This window comes from Amphiura filiformis, chromosome 7, assembly GCF_039555335.1.
Source record: "Amphiura filiformis chromosome 7, Afil_fr2py, whole genome shotgun sequence".
In the NCBI taxonomy this organism is placed as follows: domain Eukaryota; kingdom Metazoa; phylum Echinodermata; class Ophiuroidea; order Amphilepidida; family Amphiuridae; genus Amphiura; species Amphiura filiformis.
Genome location: NC_092634.1, coordinates 61,075,170 through 61,097,948, shown reverse-complemented (window position 1 = coordinate 61,097,948; position 22,779 = coordinate 61,075,170). Strand labels below are relative to the sequence as shown.

Here is a 22,779-nt window from a genome sequence, read left to right as displayed (position 1 = left end):
ATACTGATAGAGTTTTAATGGCGTTAATCCTCTCCATACACAGTTGAACAAATACAATAGATGAATGTCAACACGTATGACCTCCTATGTGACATGTTATATGTGATGTACAAAAACCTGAATATCATAAACATCAGTATTCGTTTGTGCATATGAACTGCATCATTCCTCGTATTCAGATTGCAATTTGGTTTGTCTGATGTGCTCTCATGTCCCATAAAAATACTGTGCAAAGTGGGTGACCGAGCCCTTAAAGAAAAGAAAAAAATGGGAAGAATGAGAGGAAAGAGAAGAGCACAATAACAGTCTAATTTATGGAAATGGGCTGTTTCATTTGAAATCCATACACCCCCAATGGAACTATCAAATGTTGATAGTTAGTAACAGGTGTCATACCGGTTGTAAAAATGAAAAACTTTAGACTTACGCACTTCTTGCGCAAAATATCTTCAATATTAAAATCGCTATCTGTTGTATTTAAATCAATCTTCCACGACAGTGTGTCTGGTTGATTGCTCGTCTCACTTAACCTTGGAGTAGCGTTCACTTCACTTATACTTTTTCACTTCACTTAACACCTAATGCAAATAGTCATACATTGCATTGAACGCTTTAATAGGAATCACATCGATATACCATGTACGGCGTTGCTTTACTCACTTAAGTTAAAATGGTTCAATTGAGGTATTCCGTATCCAGAATGGCCAAAGTGTATCTCTGCTTCTTGTTCGCTGCTCTTATTATTGCAATTAACGCTACTACTGGCAATCTATGTTCCTGGAATGAGACTAAGATTCCTATACACATTCGGTCAATAATGACATTTGAAAGTGAGTTTGAATCAGGTGAACATGCCCTGTTCTTACAGGCCGCCGCTGACCACATGAATAGCATAGATGGAATATTGGATAGATATCATATTTGTTTTAGGTGGGACCATGCAACGGTAAGTCTGGTTTCTTTTAATTAATCTAATTAACGCGTTGCTCATTAAAGCTATTAACTCAAGTTGAACATGTTGGAGTTATTAGGACTGGGGTTAGTGTTTATAGGCACAATTGGTGATAAGCAAAATCGGAAAATCTAAAAAGCATTGAAATCTGATTTTTGCATTTTTGTAAATGTATTCACTGAAATGATAAAATGTTTTTATCGTCATAAATTCGACGCCGCTAATTAAATGTTATACATGCAAGTATATGTTTTATTGGAATCATTGTTGATTTTTATTAGACGAAAGGCGCGACTTGAATTCGTAGTTATTTGCATTGTAGTTCTGTCATGTGGATTGAATAACTAGATAAATATGATTCATTTGGTATCCCAGCAAACATAAAATGTTTGACAGAAAATGTTTAAATATCGGGTTATATAAAAGGTATAAAACGTTTTAATAACATTCAGCAAACATTTTTTTTTACAAAACGTTCTAACATAGTGTTAGTAAGTGTTAACAATAATATGTTGCCAAAATATTTTACAATAACGTTTGGACAAAATTTTGAAAATATTTTTGTAGTGTCTTTTCATATAATATTTTATATGTTTCCATAAACCGTTATATAATCCGACATTTAAATGGTGTTTGAAACGTCTTTATACCCTTTATATAACCCGACATTTAAACATTTTTCTGTAAAACGTTGTGTGTTTGCTGGGTACCCAGCAAACACAAAACTGTTCTTGAAACATTGTAAACGTGTTATAAATACGTTTTGCCTTTATTCCAGTGAACCAAGACAAGTAGTTCGTTATTTATGATAAGAAATAAGGTACCGCTAGGATGTACCACTTTTCTTATCATAAATAACGAACCGCTTGTCTTGAGTCACTGACATTCCAGTGTAGTAATTGGATTACTTGCCCCAATAATATACATAGCTTTTGTTACCAGTGTGTTATTATTTTTTGAGAAAAATGCAAAAATAGTCACAAATTTACCACAAGGGTCTAGTACCCCCTTAAATATCAAAAATATATATCGCGGATTGATATCAATATATTTTATTTTGAGAATTGCCTTTTAACATCTCGCCAGAAACATCACAAATTATTCATTTAAGTCCTATACTTTGTCTACTTTATTTAACACACACAATATAGACCAAACAGGTCAAATATATCTCTCTAAAAGTGGATCTACTTTTCGGCGTAGTGTTAAAAGCCTAACAATTCCCGCCGACTACGAGCTGATCAAAGTATATGTGACTGGACGCGGCGAATCAGCCGTAAAGTCGGCCCGGTCAATTTTGTTTTATTTCGTGTTTAGAAAATATATACCATAAGCTTTAAAATGGTATATCATTTGACTTCAAACGATATCCAAAAGCGGGGTTATGATTTGTTGAACTCTGTTCCTTCGAAAAAATTGTATTTTTTATCGGTTCTACATGTGTCTCTTTTTCTACATTTCTGGTAATAAATATCCAATATCCAGTTATTTGGTGACAGCAAAACAAAAAAGGGGATCATTTGGTGAGAGGGAGTTGGGGATCAATTTAGCCGCACATCCCCGTCACCCATTTTAGTAATCGTTTTTTTTTTCCATTCAAATTAAACATATAAAATGTAAAAAACAAAACAAAATTCATTGCTTACCCAGCAAACCCAAAAGGATGTACAGAAAACGTTTAATTTATATTGTCGGATTTTTAGAAAGGGTATAAACAAGTTTATATAACGTACAAAAACATTTTTGAAAATACTGCAAAACATTTTAACGTAATCTAATTCAAGAGTTATTCAATAATTTTTGCAAAAATATTTGCCAAAAATATTTTACAATATTATTTTATATTAAAAGTATTGTTGTTGCGTTTTTTCAAAAGTTTTAAAAAGATTGTCATGATCTTAAGAGATCTGGAATGAGCGTTTTGAGCGTTTCGACAGTATTTTTTGTGGGACATGAGAGCACATCAGACATATCGAATTACATTCTGAATACGAAGAATGTCTTTCTGATATCAAATAATTTTTATTTTTTAAAGTAGACAAAGTATAGGACTTAAATTAATAATTTGTGATGTTTCTAGCGAGATGTTAAAAGGCAATTCTCAAAATAAAACATATTGATATCAATCCGCGATGTTATAAGGCCCGCCGATTACGAGCTGATCAAAATATCAAGTCAATCATTTTGATATGGATGTACATAGCTGTATATCTTTTAATGGATCTAACATCGCAAATCAATCATAATGTATTTAGTTATACAATCCGCATGTTAAAAAGTATAATACAAATAACAATGAATTCAAGTTAAAGCAGTCGCCTGTCGTGCAATAAAATTGAAAATGATTGCAATAAAACAGCCTGACATGTAATATTTAATTAAAGGCGTAGAATTTATTCTAATAAAAACATTTTATCATCAATCAGTGAACATAATTTTATTCAATACGTTAAATTCATATGAACACGAAGCATTAAATGATGTATAGGCATACTGGTGAAGGCTTTGTGGTCTGTTGTGTAATAAAAAGCGAAAATTATTCCAGTAAAGCAAACAAATTGCATGTAATATATATTTAATTCATTAAAAGCGTTGAATTTATCACGATAAATAGAAATACTACCATTCCGTATTATCATACATGATGATTCAATTAATAGTATTGGAATGGCACAGGTGAACAAACTACATAAAAATACTTTGTTTCAGAGAGCATTGCATTTTTTCTTCTGCATTTGATAAATAATGTATAGGGCGTTTGCACGTAAGGGCATTTTCCAAAGGACATGCAAATGCATGGAGTACAAGAGACATTAACAGGTGATTGACATTGTGATGGACATGGTTTTGCACAAAGAGCTTTAATAACATAGAGAGGCATTTATAGATTACATAACGCATTGTTCCTTTGTGCCGATTTGATTTGCCGACAAGCTATTCATCGAGAGGTACCTTTTGTTGATGACAGTTCAAATCAGTCACTGACCTGACAGCGTATTAACAATTTATGCGGCCCATACACGTTCAATCTTATTAATCAATATCAAATGCGCTAGATACAAGAGTGGATACAAAATCTACCATTGAACACGCACAATGGTAGATTTCGTATCCACTCCTGCATCTAGGATACCCAATATTAATCAATATTTTGATCGTGTATGGGCCGCATTACAAGGAAGACTACTGTCAATCAAGGAATAAATGAAAGTCACGTGAAAGCGCCTGCTAAAGCGAGAGGTACCTTTTGTTCTCATATAGCCCACGGGTGTGATTGAGAAGCCGAAAGCACAAAAGACACACTTTATTCGTCGATGTACAGTTATTTACCACCATCATTATTTCAGGCGCACCATTCAAATAAATTGAATAGAGTTGCTGATCGATTTCCAGTAACAGGGATACGTGCCTGCCAGGTATACATGTCTATATGAATGCGAAACTATTTCGCATTATATTTTGTTATCATGGTTATAGGCCTATTCAATAAAGTAAAATGGATTTTTCATATCACGAATATCAATTTTAAAACCAGAGAGTGAACGAGAGGGGTAAAAAAGGCAATTGAGAGACGTCAGGGAAGACAAAAAGAAAAAAGAAAGAAAGAAGGAGAAGGAGAGAGAGGGAGAAGTGGTGGAGAAGGTGAGAGAGGAAGTGACAAAATGTGGTCCTCAGAAAGAATAAGTGCAGAGAAAGGAAAAGAAATAAATTAATTTCGAATGATTATTATATAAAGTAAACATATAACAGCACTAGGCAGCCATTCGATGATGTCAAAGCCTTTATGCGTTACGTAATTAAAACGTCCAATCAGATGTATTTCACACCTGCCAAACACAAGTCACCTAATTACGAAAACTGGAGATTGAATGTACACTCTCATGGATGTTGATTGGCAACATTTTCCAATATGTCAGCGCTCTAATCGGACACAATAGAACAATACACCCTGCAGTGCGTTGGATTTGCATGTCTTTTTGGATATATCGCCCTGCACTACAACGGACAACCGGCTCCTATGCATTGATGTCAAAGAACAGGGATAAAGCCCTGGGAGGAAACTAATTGGCTCATTACTCAGAATAGCAATTTGGCAAAAATATCAAGGTACCATTTGCACAATTATCCATATCTTGAAAAGTATTGATGCTATTCATAATTTATATAATTTTGGTGTCATTTTAAAGCTTATTGTCTAGTGCGTACAAATGTTAAAATGCGACTTGTTCCTTGTTTTTGTCAGAGCGGGTCACATATGCAGGTACTTCTTTTGAAAGTCTTAAACAGGGTATAGCAGTCGCTGATAAGATATGCTTATAGAACACGGATAACCTCTATTGCTCTATTCGTAATTCACCTGTTGTTCATGTCCCAAAACTTTGAACAGAGTTTACTAGTATGAGTTTACTATGTATATTGAACAGTTTCTATGTTTGAACCCCCCTTTTTTTTAAATCTTTTTCCAGGCTGTTTATATTATTTCTGTATTATCATTTTCAGGACACTAGCCACGCTTTGTCTATACTATACGATTACATTTACAATGGACCGCCAATACCGATGATGTTTGGGCCACCCTATTCATCTGTGTCAGCATTACTGAATCCAGTTGCCGGACAATTTAACATTGTACAGGTAAAATGGGGAAAATAGTTACTAATGTATATATTTAACAAAACCCTCAAGGCGAGTGGGATGGAAGTTTTAGCATGTTTAGCCATTTAGCTAAAAAACAAACCAAGTCATATTATAACATTTCTGTAAAAATAGATTAGTATTTATTTTCCATAAAATGTTAGCTTTTACTGTCACATATTAGTCCGGTGGCAGAGCAAGGTTAGATGGTTTTGCCAGTTAAAGTAGTTTTCTTTGCTGATTATTACTCTTTGAGTGGTACAAAATAAGATTTTGGGGGATGTAAAATGGTAACCCTTGGGCAATTAGAAATATTCAAGATGGCCGCTATGGATAATGAAAAAAAGCTCGGTTATTCACGGGTGGTACCAAAATAAATAATAACTTAAAGTATTTTGTGTAAATTATTTGCTTTTTGGATGCTTTAAATATAATTTATGTACAGTTTCAAATGTGACACTCTCACAATTCAAGAAATTTAAAATGGCCGCTGTGTAACGTCATAAGCAAAAACCGTTAGTTTCAAGGTAAAGTTCTTTTGCCAGATTTTGTTTCTTACAATAATTAATGTACACTCTACAATGTAGAATTAAGCAGATCCAGTTTGACATTTTACTTCTTCACAATCGCATTAAAAATTCCAAGATGGCCACCACCGAAATGAAAGGTAGAAATATAACACATTTTGGAAGACTTTTTGCAAGGGAGTGAAGAGTGACAGCCCGGGGTTCGCAGCTTCCCATTTGGTGATATCTGAAATGATATCTGTATCAAATTATCAGCCCAACTTGTACCTGAGCGTAAAATCGTACCTGAACTAACATCAACAGCGCCTGCAACTGCAGCCGACATTCTTGGAAGTGTAGGACCGATCATAAAAGCAACATGTAACCCAGTAGTCGAACAGATGGTTTATAATTATCTTTGAATCTCTGAGTAAGACACCCAATGCCACTTGAAGATCCGTTGCTCGCTTTTGCACAAGACTCGTAACGATGTTGCCAATCAGTAAAGCTGACAAAAACTTCTTCAACTTTGGCGAGGAAATTTTGTACGTGTCAGACACTGATTAAGCAACCAGATCCTTGTCGATAGGGATATTGTAGTGTGAATTATCAATGCGAATGTCTTTGCACTCTCGTACTACCTGTTTGGCTAGTCTTCGGATGCTACTGCCTATAACAGTTTCATTATAACTTCACCTTTCACTTGCATTGCAACGGAATACAATAATCAGATAATACTAGAATAATCTTGTGATAAAAAAAAAAAACTAGCTCTCCGGCAAAGTTTCTTTGGAGTTCTTCATTGAGTCGCCTACACTAAGCACGAGTTAGTGTGATTTCCAAATGTGTGCAGCATTCCTGATACAATTCAGCAGGATTCCAAATGCGACTCTTTTCACCAGATAGGACATCTACAGCATGTTTTAGGACTTCATCCGTTGCATCTCCTTCAGATGCTGCAACATCACAACGTGTATTGCTTTTGTCACTATGAAACCTAGTCGTACAGTTTGTTTGTTTGTTTGATTTCTTCTTTAACCTGGGACACTCAATCAATTGAAAACACAATTAATCACCTGTTCTTCCTTGAGGCACAGGGTCTCTATGATGTTTAGCTCCAATCGCGTGAAGATCACTCACAGAGGTTTTTAAACGTCCTCTGATTTCATTTGTCCAGCTATCACCACGATCCGCGCATTTTGCTATCAGATACTCTTTATAAGTTTGCCATCACGTTCATGTGTAGATGTGCACAAATATGCAGGCTTCCATCTGTCTGGATGCTTTGAATCTTTTGAAGTTCACACACTGCCACACAGTAAAGACAGTGTTCCTGGAAGTCAAAGTACGGGAAAGATCAACGTAGTCGTTTGTCAGACTGGGTAGAACCATCTTCTGCATAATTACCAATATTAGTTTTGCTTGTGTACTTACACACATTTTTTATGAAAGTTAATCTTAAGAAATTTATCATTAGCCAGGCTCCTTTCCAGGCTAACATAATATACAAATTATCCTCATAATCTTGCTTGCATTGATGATTGTTTATATACGTGCTGGCCCATTGCTCAGAGAGCAACGATGAGCATTATTACATCCGTTCCCGTATCGGAATTTGAAGATAAATTTAACCAAACATACTGTTTCAATTTAAAAAAAGATTGACTGTCTTGGAATGTTTCCTCGTGAGAAGTAATTCATTGGTAGAGCACCAGCGCAGTCACCTTCGGAGCCTTATTTCACCCTTATACAGATGAGCACTCCATTATAATGCCTCTTTGAAGGTGTCTTGGGAAGTATTTCTTGAACTGCATATATCCTTGTCTTGGGTAGGCATCAATTGATTCTCTGAGGTCTTTGGACTTAGGACCAAACTCTGGTGGGTTAAACCGGTTTTAAGTGCGCACAACCGTTCCGCTTCCCTCAGAGATTTAATTTAACTATCATTAGAGATTGGGCACTCCATCCTACTTTCAGGCTAGGAACAGCTGGTATGAGTGGCGTAAACCAGCGTGCTAAGTCAATGCCCCTATATTACCCAGCAGACCCTTGAGCTAGAGTCAGCTGAGCAGAGCTTGCACTGCTGGAACTGGGATGTGCAATGTCATTACGGACAGTGACTGGTCACAGGAACGTAGTCTTACTATCAGTTGGAGGGGTAGTTCATTGGAAGATCACCAGCGCGGTTATCTTCCGAGTTCTGACCCTCCCAAAGTTGGTCCTGGTTGGACGAAGTTGCATTTTGAGGGCCCTATATCTTTTAAAGTAAAGGAGTTACAAGTTTTCTGATAGCAGATTTGAATTCTACACCAAAAGTACCCCAGGATACATACTTTTCAAAGTTTTAAAGGGTTCCTTTATACATTTATGGACCTCCAAACGTCGTCTTTCGCGTTGCGACACATTTTTTACGTTGACCCCCCTAAATTTCAAATTGATGCCACGGGAAAACGAAATGGAGTATGAAGCTCAAATTTTCAGGATTTTACTTTCTCATCAATATCTACCACCACACAGAAATTGAAGAGGTGCTGCGGTGCACATCCCTGGAGTTGACATGGAATGGGCCTGTTTGAAATAGCCTGTTTCTGTCACGTCAAAGGGTTTCTAGCTTCTTCTTATACCGATAACTACGGTCAGATTCATGTGATGTTTAAACACTGGTACATGTGATTTGAAGAAGTCACTCCATAAATCGTCCAAATAGTTGAAATGTCCCATTTAATCAATGTAGGCTACTATTCAAATTACTCCCTTGGCATAGTAATCATTGAATCTTCATACTCCTTGAATGTGTATTTTCAAAGAGTATCATATAATTATACATACAATTCTCTGGTATTTGTGTTGAAGAACATATCAAGCTGACAATATATACACATGTGATGATCTTTAATTCAATCAAATTGGTGTATTCTATTGCTAATATGTTCTGAAAGACAGGTAAAACTTTATGCAAATGGTTAAGAATGAAGCTGTGTTGTTAAATAACAAGAAACATATGAGTATGATATGTTATGCAAACCATTCAATATGTTAAGAAAAGACAGTTACAGTGAGCATACATTTCACGACTCACGGGACGCCATCATGGTAATTTGGGATCACTGAAGCGTGTCAGTTCATAATCCACATGCATATTACATATTGAGCCAAAACTACCAATAATGCGCACTAAAAACACTATAATTATTTGATTTGTCACTAAAAAATCATTTGAATGTTTTTTCAGCGTTACGTGTCAGCCATTTTGAATATCTCGAATTGCCCAAGGGTGACAATTTTACACACCTTAGAATCTAATTCGACACCACTCAAAGATCATTTATCAGCAAAAAACAAACTTTAACTGCCCAAAACACTATTTGGTATGATACCTTTTGTCACTAAAACACCATTTGAATGTTATTTCAGAGTTACGTGGCGGCCATCTTGAATATCTCGGATTGCCCAAGGGTGACGATTTTACACCCCCTAGAATCTTATTCTATACCACTCAAAGATCATTTATCAGCAAAAAACAAACTTTAACTGCCCAAAACACTATAGTTATTTAGTATGATACCTTTTGTCACTAAAACACCATTTGAATGCTATTTCAGAGTTACTTGGCGGCCATCTTGAATATCTCGGATTGCCCAAGGGTGACGATTTTACATCCCACAGAATCTTTTTCTACACCACTCACAGATCAATAATCAGCAAAAAAATAAACTTTAACTGCCAAAACCATCTAACCCCCAAAATATGGTGTTTGCAGCCGGACTAATATGTCCCCTTTTAATTTTGAGCCGAACAAGTAAGGTAAACCATAGAAAATTGGAATTTACTACGTACTAGCGCCCATGCATGTTACTCCCGCGGTTGTAATACGGTACGATCCTCGGGGTGTGTGTGTATGTGTATCCCGCACGCCGTGTACGTACTGTGCATACGTGTTAGACTAATATTTCCATCGTAAATAAAACGCCGGTTCCATCGTTTTATTCAAAATCTCGGATTTTGACAAAACTACAGCACCTAAAGTCTTGAATTTTACAGAGTATCTTTATTGACTAAAGTACATTACAATCGTGTAAAAACCAGAATTTAAAAAAATTAAGGGCGTTCTCCTCAGCAAATGTTATAATATGGCTTTAACAAACAAAAAATAAAACAGTGTATTTCTTAATTTTGATATAAATAAAAAGCCAAGATTAAGAAACCTAATTACTGCATGTATGGGTCCATATGTCAATATATCAATACAAAAGTTATGGGTGATATTTTTTTGCAAGTTGGTCGGAAATGACACCATCAAGCACAAGCCCCTACATGTGTTTGACAAATAGCTATTTTAGATCAACAAGCAAAGTGAATTCAATAAACAACGTGATGGACACTCTATAAATTGGGCTTTATTAATGATGTTAGTCCTCCCCAAATTTTGTCCGACTTGGTAACCAGAGCAACTAACATTCCACCCCCACAACAATTCCTTTTGAATGTTCAACTACAAACCTGGTTCCTGATATTTGTCTTTTTGGAAAAACATTAAAAATTAGTCATCATTGAGCTCACTGTCCCTTTTGAATTCAACGTTGCTAAAGCTCATGTTCGAAAGTGCAATAAATATGCCCCCCTGGTCGCTGACATTGAAGACTCTGGTTACGAAGTTAGTCTTATTTGTTTAGAAGTAGGTTCAAGAGGATATATTACACCAGACAATATTCATCGTTTAAAAGAAATCTTGAAACTGTGCAATAACCCGACATCCTTCAAAATATACAGGGATAATCTTTCAAAACTGGCAATTGTTTCATCTTTCAGTATTTTTCATTCAAAACAAGAGCCTTCCTGGATTTGTCCACCGTTTTTAGAAATTTAATATTTTTATATTGTTAATCTGGGTGTCTGGTCTGTTTTAGGCTGCTCTTTTTACTCTTCTGATTGTAATTTTATATTATGCCTTTTTATACAAAGTTTTATAACATGTCTTGTATTTGTGTGTGTTTATACTTATGTCTTGCGTGCCACCATCAACATGGGGCACTGATCTAGACTTGTATATTTTTGTTTTCCTTTTTAATGAATAAAAGTGATGTAAGATTGATATAAATTATTTTGAAAATCACTGCAAAAATGTAAAAATATATATTTAAAAATTTGCATCTTTATTTTGAATTAAAAGATAATTTAAGCATTTGAAATTTTCCATATAAATTAATTGTTGGTAATTGATCTTTACATTGATTTACAATGAATTACATTGTTTACTTTGTCAGTTGGTAATTGATATTATAAAGTGACTTGATTGACCCTGACCTTACATTTGTTTTGTTGAGCACTTTGAGTTTATTAGTAGTAAATGATTATTGTAAAAATTGATAAATAATTCATTATTTATTAATGAAGAAGTGCATGATTAATTGTTAACTCGTGGTTGTTATCAACACGTCCTTGTTGTCCTATTACACCTGCTGTTGGACATGTTTGAGGTGTAGCAAATGAATTCATAAGAATATTATTGTGACTCGTTCCTTGAAATTCCGAAAGATGATAACAGGTAGCGCGAGCGCAATGATGCGACAATTCACGAGCCCTGCAAGGGGAAGGTGCATTGGCCTCATTACCATTCAGCGAAAGTACATTATTGTGTCAAATCTCTCGAGCAACAAGGGATCTGAATTTATTATTATTCATACATAATATAGAATTTTTTTTATAGACAAAATACTAGACTGATGAATAGTGATGATGAACTTGAGGCCTTTATAGATACTGCTATAAATATAGAACGATTTGAAAAATATATGATATGATATGATTTTAGAGTCAATGATTGTAATACACGTAGTACGAAGCAAAACCGCGTGTTTTCATTAAAAAATATCAGTACGTGTAATGAATTGGAGAAATATATTGCCCATTTTCTCAGAATCAAAAAGGCTCTTGCCAAATATTGCAACAATAGTTTTATATCTTCGAAAACATGTTATAGTATACATGGTACGAAAACAAGTTTGATGTAATTTTAATTTTATTTATTCATCTTTACATCTGTATATCACAATCTATGTAAAATGTTGACACATTTTTGTAGTAACGGGTTACAATATTATCACATCTTATTTCGAGCAATGAAATAAGATAATCGATCCGACTGGCTGCTCTTAATGCAGCACCGTAACTTGTCATAAATAGCACTGCGTGTGAAACGGCGCATTTTCATTAATTTCAATTTATTTTAGAAACCTTTTGGCATTTTCATTTGACATAATGATTTTGATTTAATGGAAGATACTCTCTGTAAACATGCCACTTCATAAAAAATCACAATAATAATGGCCATCCAAGATCAATAAAAAATTGTCATTTGTACTGGAATTTCAAACATGTCAAATTATATGGCGGCTGGTCAAAATGTTTTTATTCACGTTGGAGCAGCCGACATAGCATGATATAATTTGACATTTTTGACATTTCAGTGATTAATGAAAACATTTGGAATAGTATACATCCTGTTTCACACTTGTCAAGTCCACTGTAGACACCTGTCATATCTTTTGCGTACACAATCCTTGCACATCCGAAATGGCGTTAATTGTAGCGAATTAAAAAGACTAGTTTGCGTCTGATGTCAGGGCAAAGGCGCGACGTGATTGGTTGCTGACTTGCGGCGCAGTACGGCATTTTTGGTTTAGTTGACAGGACGTCATACACAAACTAGTCTTTTTAATTCGGTCTTCAATTATAGTAGCACCTTATTGATCAAACTTGATTGCCTGAGACGGAATTCCTATATGAAATATTTTAAAATGTAAACAGAGTAAATGATCAAATTATATTAGACTAGATTTCGCGGTTCTAGGGTCGGGCGGTTCTCGCGATGGGCCTATTTCTAATTACCCAACACCCGTTACCCACATACCTGCCCTGACCTTTTAAACTACTATGAAATGCGTATCTCAATGATCAAGACCCCGTTGATACTCCACGATAGCGCACCGCGAGCACGCGATAGTGCACCGCGAAAACGCGAACCGCGAGAACACGAACGCGATAGCGGGCGGACGGACGGATGGACGGACGGACGGACGGACGGACACGCCGTGATTAGAATTATGATTAGAGTCACGCGGTAGCCGTGACCAGCAAGTTGTTTTTTTAAAAAGACTGTTAAAGAAGACTAATAAGATGCTCCCGCGAGACTATATTTACACCTAACATTAAAACACTTGACTTCTATTGTTCTATGATATTTTTCGCTGGGTACAAAGTGTATCTAAAACCATGTTTAATGTTATTTAGAGTCTCAAATGTAATATCTTGACAACTCATTAATTCAAAAAGGGACACCAATCCTACAGTCAACCATTGTTTAATAATAAACAAACACTTTTGCTTCATTTCACCCGGTATTTCATAGCGAAAATTAGTGGAAAATAATGCTGATCCAGAATTTTTGGACAAGGCTACAGCACTAGCGGGCAATCACCTACACACTACTTTTTCAGATTTACTTCCAATTATACCCTAGCATTTTCTGAGATACCCTACATAAAAATTCTGAGCCCCATTCGCCAAAAAATCAAGTTTTTCACAATTATTTTGTTCTTTCCGGACGATGCACCCATTCATATAATAAATAATGTACTTCGACACTGCAATTTATATCAGAGTCCCGTAGCTCAATGGTTTCGGCGTTCGACTCCGTATCCGGGGATCCGAGTTCGAAACCCGATGACCAACTGCTTTTTTCAATATTGTATTAAACAATAATTTTATTGTCATTAATCAAGGATAACACAATTTTAATCATCCAGTGCTATTGTGATATTATTTTTTTTTTATCAAAGCAAGATGTTTGATTCTCAGGTTTATTATTTATTATATTAAGGGCCTATATAAAAAAAAACCTATAGTGCAGCCGCTAGCAGAACAAATAATAAAATAAATCTCTTTATTACTTTCTTTATTTATTTAAATCTGAACAACACAACAATCTGAATAACACAAGAAACTAGATCAGGTTACCAATATTTTCTCATTTAAATAAAGTTCTGTCCTACCTCGGGGCGATTCGCATGATAATAGGACAATAAAACATGTAATATGTATGAATGGTTGTTGAATCGATCTAGAGACCTGTCCCTTTGTCATCTTCAGCTATCGTAGAACTGTATTCCTACATGACTGTCATTTCAATTGTTATACCGTTCCGGTTGGTTTGTTGCATACACTCTATAGGTGTGAACAATTGTTCCACTAATATGGAAGGCCAGCAGGGACAAAAACGTATCCAAAAAGAGACAACCAAATATGGAAGGCCATTAAGGGATCCAAAATGCGTTTCGACAGTATTTTTTGTGGGACATGAGAGCACCTCAGACCTATCGAATTACATTCTGAATACGAAGCATGTCTTTCTGATATCAAATAATTTTCATTTTTTTTAAATCACAATATAATACAAATTTTATGACAAATTATAAAAATTTGATATTTTTCAAATTTTTGATATATAACAGTCCTCGAAGTAAATTATATAAATCTAATGATATATTCTTAAAGTGTATGTAGCAGGGAGGAAAAGCCGACGATCAATTGAAAATTTTGACCTTTCATATTGAAGATATGGATTTTTTCCCAAAAAGACCTAATTTTTTTTTGGTGTTTTTGGAAAAAAAATCCTTATCTTCAATACGAAAGGTCAAAATTTTCAATTGATCGTCGGCTTTTCATCCCACCTACATACACTTTAATTATAAATCATCAGATTTATAAAGTTTACTTCAAGTACTGTTAAATATCAAAAATATCAATTTTAATGATTTGCCATAAAATGTGTATTAAATTGCGAATTTCAAAAATCAAAATTATTTGATATCAGAATGACATTCTTCGTATTCAGAATGCAATTCGATATGTCTGATGTGCTCTAATGTCCCAAAATAAATACTGTCCAAACGTTCATACCCCAGCCCTTAAAGTCATACATAAAGACAAATTAGCAAAGCGGCAAAAAATACACAAAGGCCTATTGAAATGAGGGACTGTCCCCATCACAGACACACAGAACAACTTGGCAAAGCCTATAGGAATGTGCAACAAGATTTTCCACAGGGCTGCAAAGAACCACAAGCCGCGAAATTTTGATAGCCAACAAGCTTAAGTTATTTAATTAACCCTCGATAGAGAGCAGGGCTTGAAGAATGAGGGAAATTAAAATCACAAACCGCGAAAGACCGCCAACAACCGCCGCTCAATAGGGATGTCAAACTAGATTGCCCCACATGGTTACAAAGAACCACAAACCGCGAATTTTGGATATCCACCTAAATTGCCCCGCAGGGCTACAAAAACCAACAAGCTTCATAGAGACTGCAGGGCTTGAAGATTGAGGGAAATTAAAACCACAAATCGTGAAAGACCGCCAACAACCGCCGCTCAATAGGGATGTCAAACTATATTGGCCCGCAGGGCTACAAAGAACCACAAACCGCGAAATATGGATTTCAAACCAGTTTAAAAGAAAAATTAGCCACCGATAGAGGCCAGGGCCTGAACAAGTAGAGAAATTAAAACCACAAACCGCGAAAGAACGCCAAAAACCGCCGCTCACTAGGGATATCCAACTAGATTGGCCCGCAGGGCTACAAAGAACCACAAATCACGAATTTTGGATATCCAACAAATTAAAACCACAAACTGCGAAAGACAACCAACAAACGCCGCACACCGACATCGCCTGTCTAATAATTATTTGGTGCAGCAGAGACACTAAAATTAGTACACGGGATCGATACACGTGAATTGCTATGCACGATTTTGATATCAGACGAAAATCTTCGGATACTGGGTTAGAAAATGATGAAAATCTCCCGTAAATGATTTCGTCTCAAGAAACCAGATGTGGTCTCATACACTTGAAAATACGTGTTGAACAGATATGATAGTCGTTAGCGTGCGCTTTGAAAATTGGCCGTGCGCTTTGAACTCAAAATTTGACCAAAACTCTAATGTTATATTGCGTCGGTCCTGTATGGACTACAGCGCGCAGCAGGCTATAGCGGCAGTCACTACTCAAGTGGAGGCATTATAACCATTGACCGCAATGTCGTATACAAGCTTACTCACACAGCGAGAAATCAATTACCCCGGCTATTGTCAGTAGCCTTAGTCAGGTCACTTCGCTAATTATGCATCTCATAAGGTCCAAATAAAATGGCCATGGGTGGCTGTGGATTCAACCTACCATGGCGATTTCTACCATGAAGATATCGGGGCGATGTCACTGTGCGCCGCTCAATAGAGACATCCAGCTATATTGCCCCGCAGGCTTCAAAAACCACACACTGTGAAGTATAGTTATCCAACAAGCTTAAACTATAAATTAACCCCCGATAGAGGGTAGGGCATAAAGAATGAGGGAAATCAAAACCACAAACCGCGAAAGACCGCCAACTTAATAGGGAAATCCCACCAGATCTATAAATCTAAATAACTATCAATTGCGAAATTTGGATATCCAACTAGATTGCCCCGCAGGGCTACAAAGAACCACACACCGCGAAGTATAGTTATCTAACAAGCTTGAGGGTACGGCATGAAGAATGAGGGAAATTAAAACTACAAACCGCGAAAGACCGACAACAACCGCCGCTTAATATGGAAATCAACTAGATTGCCCGCAAATACAAAGAACTATCAACCGCGAACTTTGGATATCCAACTAGATTGCCCCGCAGGGCTACATAGAACCACACACCGCGAAGTATAGTTATCCAACGAGCTTAAACTATAAATTAACCCCCGATAGAGGGTAGGGCATGAAGAATGAGGGAAATTAAAACTACAAACCGCGAAAGACCGCCAACAACCGCCGCTTAATAGGAAATCAACTAGATTGCCCCGCAAATACAAAAAATCACAATCATTAAAACATAATTATCTTGCTAAGTCGTGGCTTGAAATCAAAACCACAAACCGCGAAAGACCGCCAACAACCGCCGCTTAATAGGGAAATCCAACCAGATCTATAAATCTAAATAACTATCAACTGCGAAATTTGGATATCCAACTAGATTGCCCCGCAGGGATACAAAGAACCACACACCGCGAAGTATAGTTATCCAACAAGCTTAAACTATAAATTAACCCCCGATTGAGGGTAGGGCATGAAGAATGAGGGAAATTAAAACCACAAATCGTGAAAGACCGCCAACAACCGCCGCTCAATAGGGATGTCAAACTATATTGGCCCGCAGGGCTACAAAAAAGAACCACAAACCGCGAAATATGGATTTCAAACCAGTTTAAAAGAAAAATTAGCCACCGATAGAGGCCAGGGCCTGAACAAGTAGAGAAATTAAAACCACAAACCGCGAAAGAACGCCAAAAACCGCCGCTCACTAGGGATATCCAAAGAACCACAAATCACGAATTTTGGATATCCAACAAATTAAAACCACAAACTGCGAAAGACAACCAACAAACGCCGCACACCGACATCGCCTGTCTAATAATTATTTGGTGCAGCAGAGACACTAAAATTAGTACACGGGATCGATACACGTGAATTGCTATGCACGATTTTGATATCAGACGAAAATCTTCGGATACTGGGTTAGAAAATGATGAATATCTCCCGTAAATGATTTCGTCTCAAGAAACCAGATGTGGTCTCATACACTTGAAAATACGTGTTGAACAGATATGATAGTCGTTAGCGTGCGCTTTGAAAATTGGCCGTGCGCTTTGAACTCAAAATTTGACCAAAACTCTAATGTTATATTGCGTCGGTCCTGTATGGACTACAGCGCGCAGCAGGCTATAGCGGCAGTCACTACTCAAGTGGAGGCATTATAACCATTGACCGCAATGTCGTATACAAGCTTACTCACACAGCGAGAAAGCAATTACCCCGGCTATTGTCAGTAGCCTTAGTCAGGTCACTTCGCTAATTATGCATCTCATAAGGTCCAAATAAAATGGCCATGGGTGGCTGTGGATTCAACCTACCATGGCGATTTCTACCATGAAGATATCGGGGCGATGTCACTGTGCGCCGCTCAATAGAGACATCCAGCTATATTGCCCCGCAGGGCTTCAAAAACCACACACTGTGAAGTATAGTTATCCAACAAGCTTAAACTATAAATTAACCCCCGATAGAGGGTAGGGCATAAAGAATGAGGGAAATCAAAACCACAAACCGCGAAAGACCGCCAACTTAATAGGGAAATCCAACCAGATCTATAAATCTAAATAACTATCAATTGCGAAATTTGGATATCCAACTAGATTGCCCCGCAGGGCTACAAAGAACCACACACCGCGAAGTATAGTTATCTAACAAGCTTGAGGGTACGGCATGAAGAATGAGGGAAATTAAAACTACAAACCGCGAAAGACCGACAACAACCGCCGCTTAATATGGAAATCCAACTAGGGCTACAAAGAACTATCAACCGCGAACTTTGGATATCCAACTAGATTGCCCCGCAGGGCTCCAAAGAACCACACACCGCGAAGTATAGTTATCCAACGAGCTTAAACTATAAATTAACCCCCGATAGAGGGTAGGGCATGAAGAATGAGGGAAATCAAAACTACAAACCGCGAAAGACCGACAACAACCGCCGCTTAATATGGAAATCCAACTAGATTGCCCCGCAGGTCTACAAAAATCACAATCATTAAAACATAATTATCTTGCTAAGTCGTGGCTTGAAATCAAAACCACAAACCGCGAAAGACCGCCAACAACCGCCGCTTAATAGTGAAATCCAACCAGATCTATAAATCTAAATAACTATCAACTGCGAAATTTGGATATCCAACTAGATTGCCCCGCAGGGATACAAAGAACCACACACCGCGAAGTATAGTTATCCAACAAGCTTAAACTATAAATTAACCCCCGATTGAGGGTAGGGCATGAAGAATGAGGGAAATTAAAACTACAAACCGCGAAAGACCGCCAACAACCGCCGCTTAATAGGGAAATCCAACTATATCCGAAGTATAGTTATCCAACGAGCTTAAACTATAAATTAACCCCCGATAGAGGGTAGGCCATGAAGAATGAGGGAAATTAAAACTACAAACCACGAAATACCGCCAACAACCGCCGCTTAATAGGGAAATCAACTAGATTGCCCGCAGCAATCTACAAAGAACTATCAACCGCGAAATTTGGATATCCAACTAGATTTTTGCAGGGCTACAAAAAATCACAATCATTAAAACATAATTATCTTGCTAAGTCGTGGCACTTAGACGCTTCCATAGTATAAGCCTTGCTACATAGTTTCAATTTGAAGTAAATCGGACTGACTCTGTGTCTCGCTGGCATTGTCAACATTGGGTATGTGTTGTTCATATTTACATTTTCTTAGTTGCCTTGAATAATTAAAGTATATTAAAATGTATATGTATCCTATTAACATTACAGTCACGCGGTAGCAGTGACCAGCAAGTTTTCAAAATAAACGGCTGATAAAGTTTTATTAAATTATTTACTGTCATAAATCAAGGATAACATAATTTCAAACATCTATTTTTCGTTTTATTCGTTTTATGGAGTACTTCGTAACCCGATGACTTTCCAAGCTTAGAGCTGCTTGGCTACATTCATAAAAGAAGAAAATCCACCAAAAAAACGTTGACAACGTAAAGAAACCAGCAAGCCCCCACCTCGGCTCACTTTTTGAAACTTGGTCCCATTTTGAATATCAACAGCAAATCGGTGTTTTTAACGTTTAAACAATAGCATCATTGCCATTAACATGCCTACTTGTTATTCGTTTAATTCAATCATTGGTCATGAACTAAATAATTATTATAAAACAAAACATATATAGGATATTGGCCAAGAACAACATAATAACCTTTCTGATCGTTCCAGAATGCTAACAACTTAATATCGCATCGGCACATTAAAGATACATAACACTTCTGGAAATGTTTTAAGTTGATAATTATGACAAAGATTAAATCAGTATCTTTTACAAATGGGACCAAGTTTCAAAAGTGAGCCGAGGTGGGGGCTTTTTAAACTTGCTGCTTTCTTTACGTTGTAAACGTTTTTTTGGTGGATAATAGATTACATAGGTGCACGTCACATAGTTGTTTGTGATATTTAAACACACATTTGTTAGTTATCATAGGACCTGTATTTCTCGTCGCAATTTATTTGATGTTTTTGTTTTGTTGTTGTTGTTGATGTTGTTTTGGGTTTTTTCTATACATCATAATTATTATTGATCCAGGTGTAAACTTATTATTTATTATATAGTTTTCTTAGGAATTGTAAGGCATAAAAGCATTTTTTTTTAGTGTATTTTGATGTAATTCTTTGTGAACAAGATGCATAGTTTGCCTAGTTCTAATGCATCCTACCGTCAAATGGTTCCTTTGTTTTATTTACGTTTTGCTGTTGATAGAAATAGATTTTTTTTAAATCCTTTATAACACGATAAACGGCATGTTCCTTTATTTTCCCTTTCAGATAACTTCTGCAAGTTCGCCAGCTATTAGCGACCGTGACCGGTTTCCGCTCACAGTACAGACATACCCAATCGAGAATGATATGAACCCGGGTCGTGTTGGATTTATTAAGCTTATGAAATGGAAAAGAGTCGCCATTGTGTTTCACGATATAGAATATTTTCGAGAGGTACGGAGTAATAATATTAAAATAGCATACGTAATATAATATAGGGAATTTTACCAAGCAATCCCAATTTCGTCACAATAAATAAATTCGGCCATTGTGCAATATATTGTTTGTTTGTTCAACCAGGCGCTCCAGAGCTTAGGTTCTGATGAGCTTGATGAGACCAGGCTGAAGCAAATTGCTCAAACCAGCTTTTAATCTTATACAAGCATGCTGGCCTGTATGAAGAGGAAAAAAGAAACAGAATTGAAGAAAAAGAACAAGAAATAATAAAAAGTGAACAATTTTGCTGTAACCCTTAAATTGAAAAAAATAAATGAAATTCTTATTCCATACTTCTATACAAAGCTAGGCCTCTGTTCACTAAAACGATTTCATTCATTTAACAAGCAACAATATGTGACAAAGTGTGTTTTAAACAAAGGTGATTCTTGTGAAAGCCGAAAGAGGTTAATTTCATTTACATGGAAGCAGTATTGAACAAAAGGATCCTTTAACATGTATGACAAATTAAAAGCCTCTTATTCTCCATTTATATTAATATTGTGTATTGGAAATTCATATAACGGCATTTCTACCAGCGTCCTTGATCTTTTAAGAGAGCAACTATGAAGTGCTGATTGTGACATCAAGTCTTGAAGAAGTTGCTTTATGCGAAACCTCTTATTTAATAAAAAGAATATTATGCCCACAATAAAGAGTAATAATTGAAAAACACAATTCAGTTACGGGCGTTCAAATTAGATTATTACCGAGTTCTTAAATTAATTTTAACAACGACTGCACGCGCAATACTCTTTACATACACATATTGATCGAGTAAGTTGATTTACGCGTCACATGTCACAAAAATAGTTCACTGAACCATTGGATTAACAGAATGTCAAATTTAAGGACCTGAATGGTAATCAATAGACCATTTCAAATCAAGATCGGAAAATTTCGTAAAACCAGTTAGCAGTAAGCTAGGGGATAAAAGCCCGGGATAAAAATGGTGGACATGAATCACAGTACCCTTTAAAGCGCAAATACAGCTTTTTTAGCAAATGTCAACATATGTTCATCAGGTAAAATATTGTCCTAACGCCTCCACAATTTGGCTCTCCACAATACGACAGAAAATAAAGAAAATTGCAAATGTTCGTCATATTTATCGGTATTTAAGATTTGGACAAATTTGCACGTGGCAACGTAAACAATAATCTCTTATATAAGACATGCACACGCTTAATAATGTATTTCATTCAGATTTTGTGTTCTAGCTATTACGTTTACGCTAGCGTTGATGATCTTGACCCATAACTATAAACTGGGTCGTCCATACACAAACGGCAGCTGTCAACATTTCGATTTGACGAGGTCTGTTATAATACGAGTACCTTGAAACGTGTGCATTTTATATTTGCATACTGTTTCATTTCGCCCAAAATGTCACGATATGTTTCTTTCTTGTAGAATATGAATGATTTGATTAGGAGACTTGAAGATGCCAATATTAACATACTCACCGTTGAAGCAGTATCCGACACGAGCAACCCAGACCAACACATACAAAGTTTATTGGTAAGGAATGATATCTCTATACATTTACATCTATCACATACTCATAAACGTAGCCGAAGCAATTGAAAAGAGTCATTGAATGAATGGGTGGCACGGTGGCGCAGCGGTCTAAGACTTCGACCCATAAACGCTAGGTCGCTCGAGGTCGTGGGTTCGAATCACCACGGCATCAAAGTGTTTCTGCTACTAGGCAAGGCTCTTCACCCCTATTTTCAATGCCCACCCAGGTGTTCAAATTGGCACAGGCTTTATTCAATGCCGGGAAGGTAATAGACTGGATGTAAAGGTTGCGATCTCCCCCTCAAAATAGGGATGGCTACTCCGGCCTGTAAACACAGGTTGAGGTTCGTCCCTTTTTATTGAATAAAAAAAATAATGCTGAAGGACTTTGTCACCCACCTTTCCACAGTATTTTCTGTGGGACCTGAGAGCACACCAGACACACCAAATTGGATTCTGAA

The 22,779-nt window shown here is 36.6% G+C and overlaps 1 protein-coding gene across 1 annotated transcript in view; it reads left to right on the top strand.

Annotated features, from left to right (window-relative positions):
- The first annotated feature begins 700 nt into the window (after positions 1 to 700).
- LOC140157984 (gamma-aminobutyric acid type B receptor subunit 2-like) overlaps positions 701 to 22,779 on the top strand; it is a 42,926-nt gene continuing 20,847 nt past the window's right edge. The window contains exons 1-4 of the mRNA XM_072181233.1: positions 701 to 946; positions 5,453 to 5,587; positions 20,588 to 20,755; positions 22,211 to 22,318. Of these exons, the coding sequence (XP_072037334.1) occupies positions 701 to 946; positions 5,453 to 5,587; positions 20,588 to 20,755; positions 22,211 to 22,318 (657 nt within the window). The remainder of the gene's footprint in view (positions 947 to 5,452; positions 5,588 to 20,587; positions 20,756 to 22,210; positions 22,319 to 22,779) is intronic.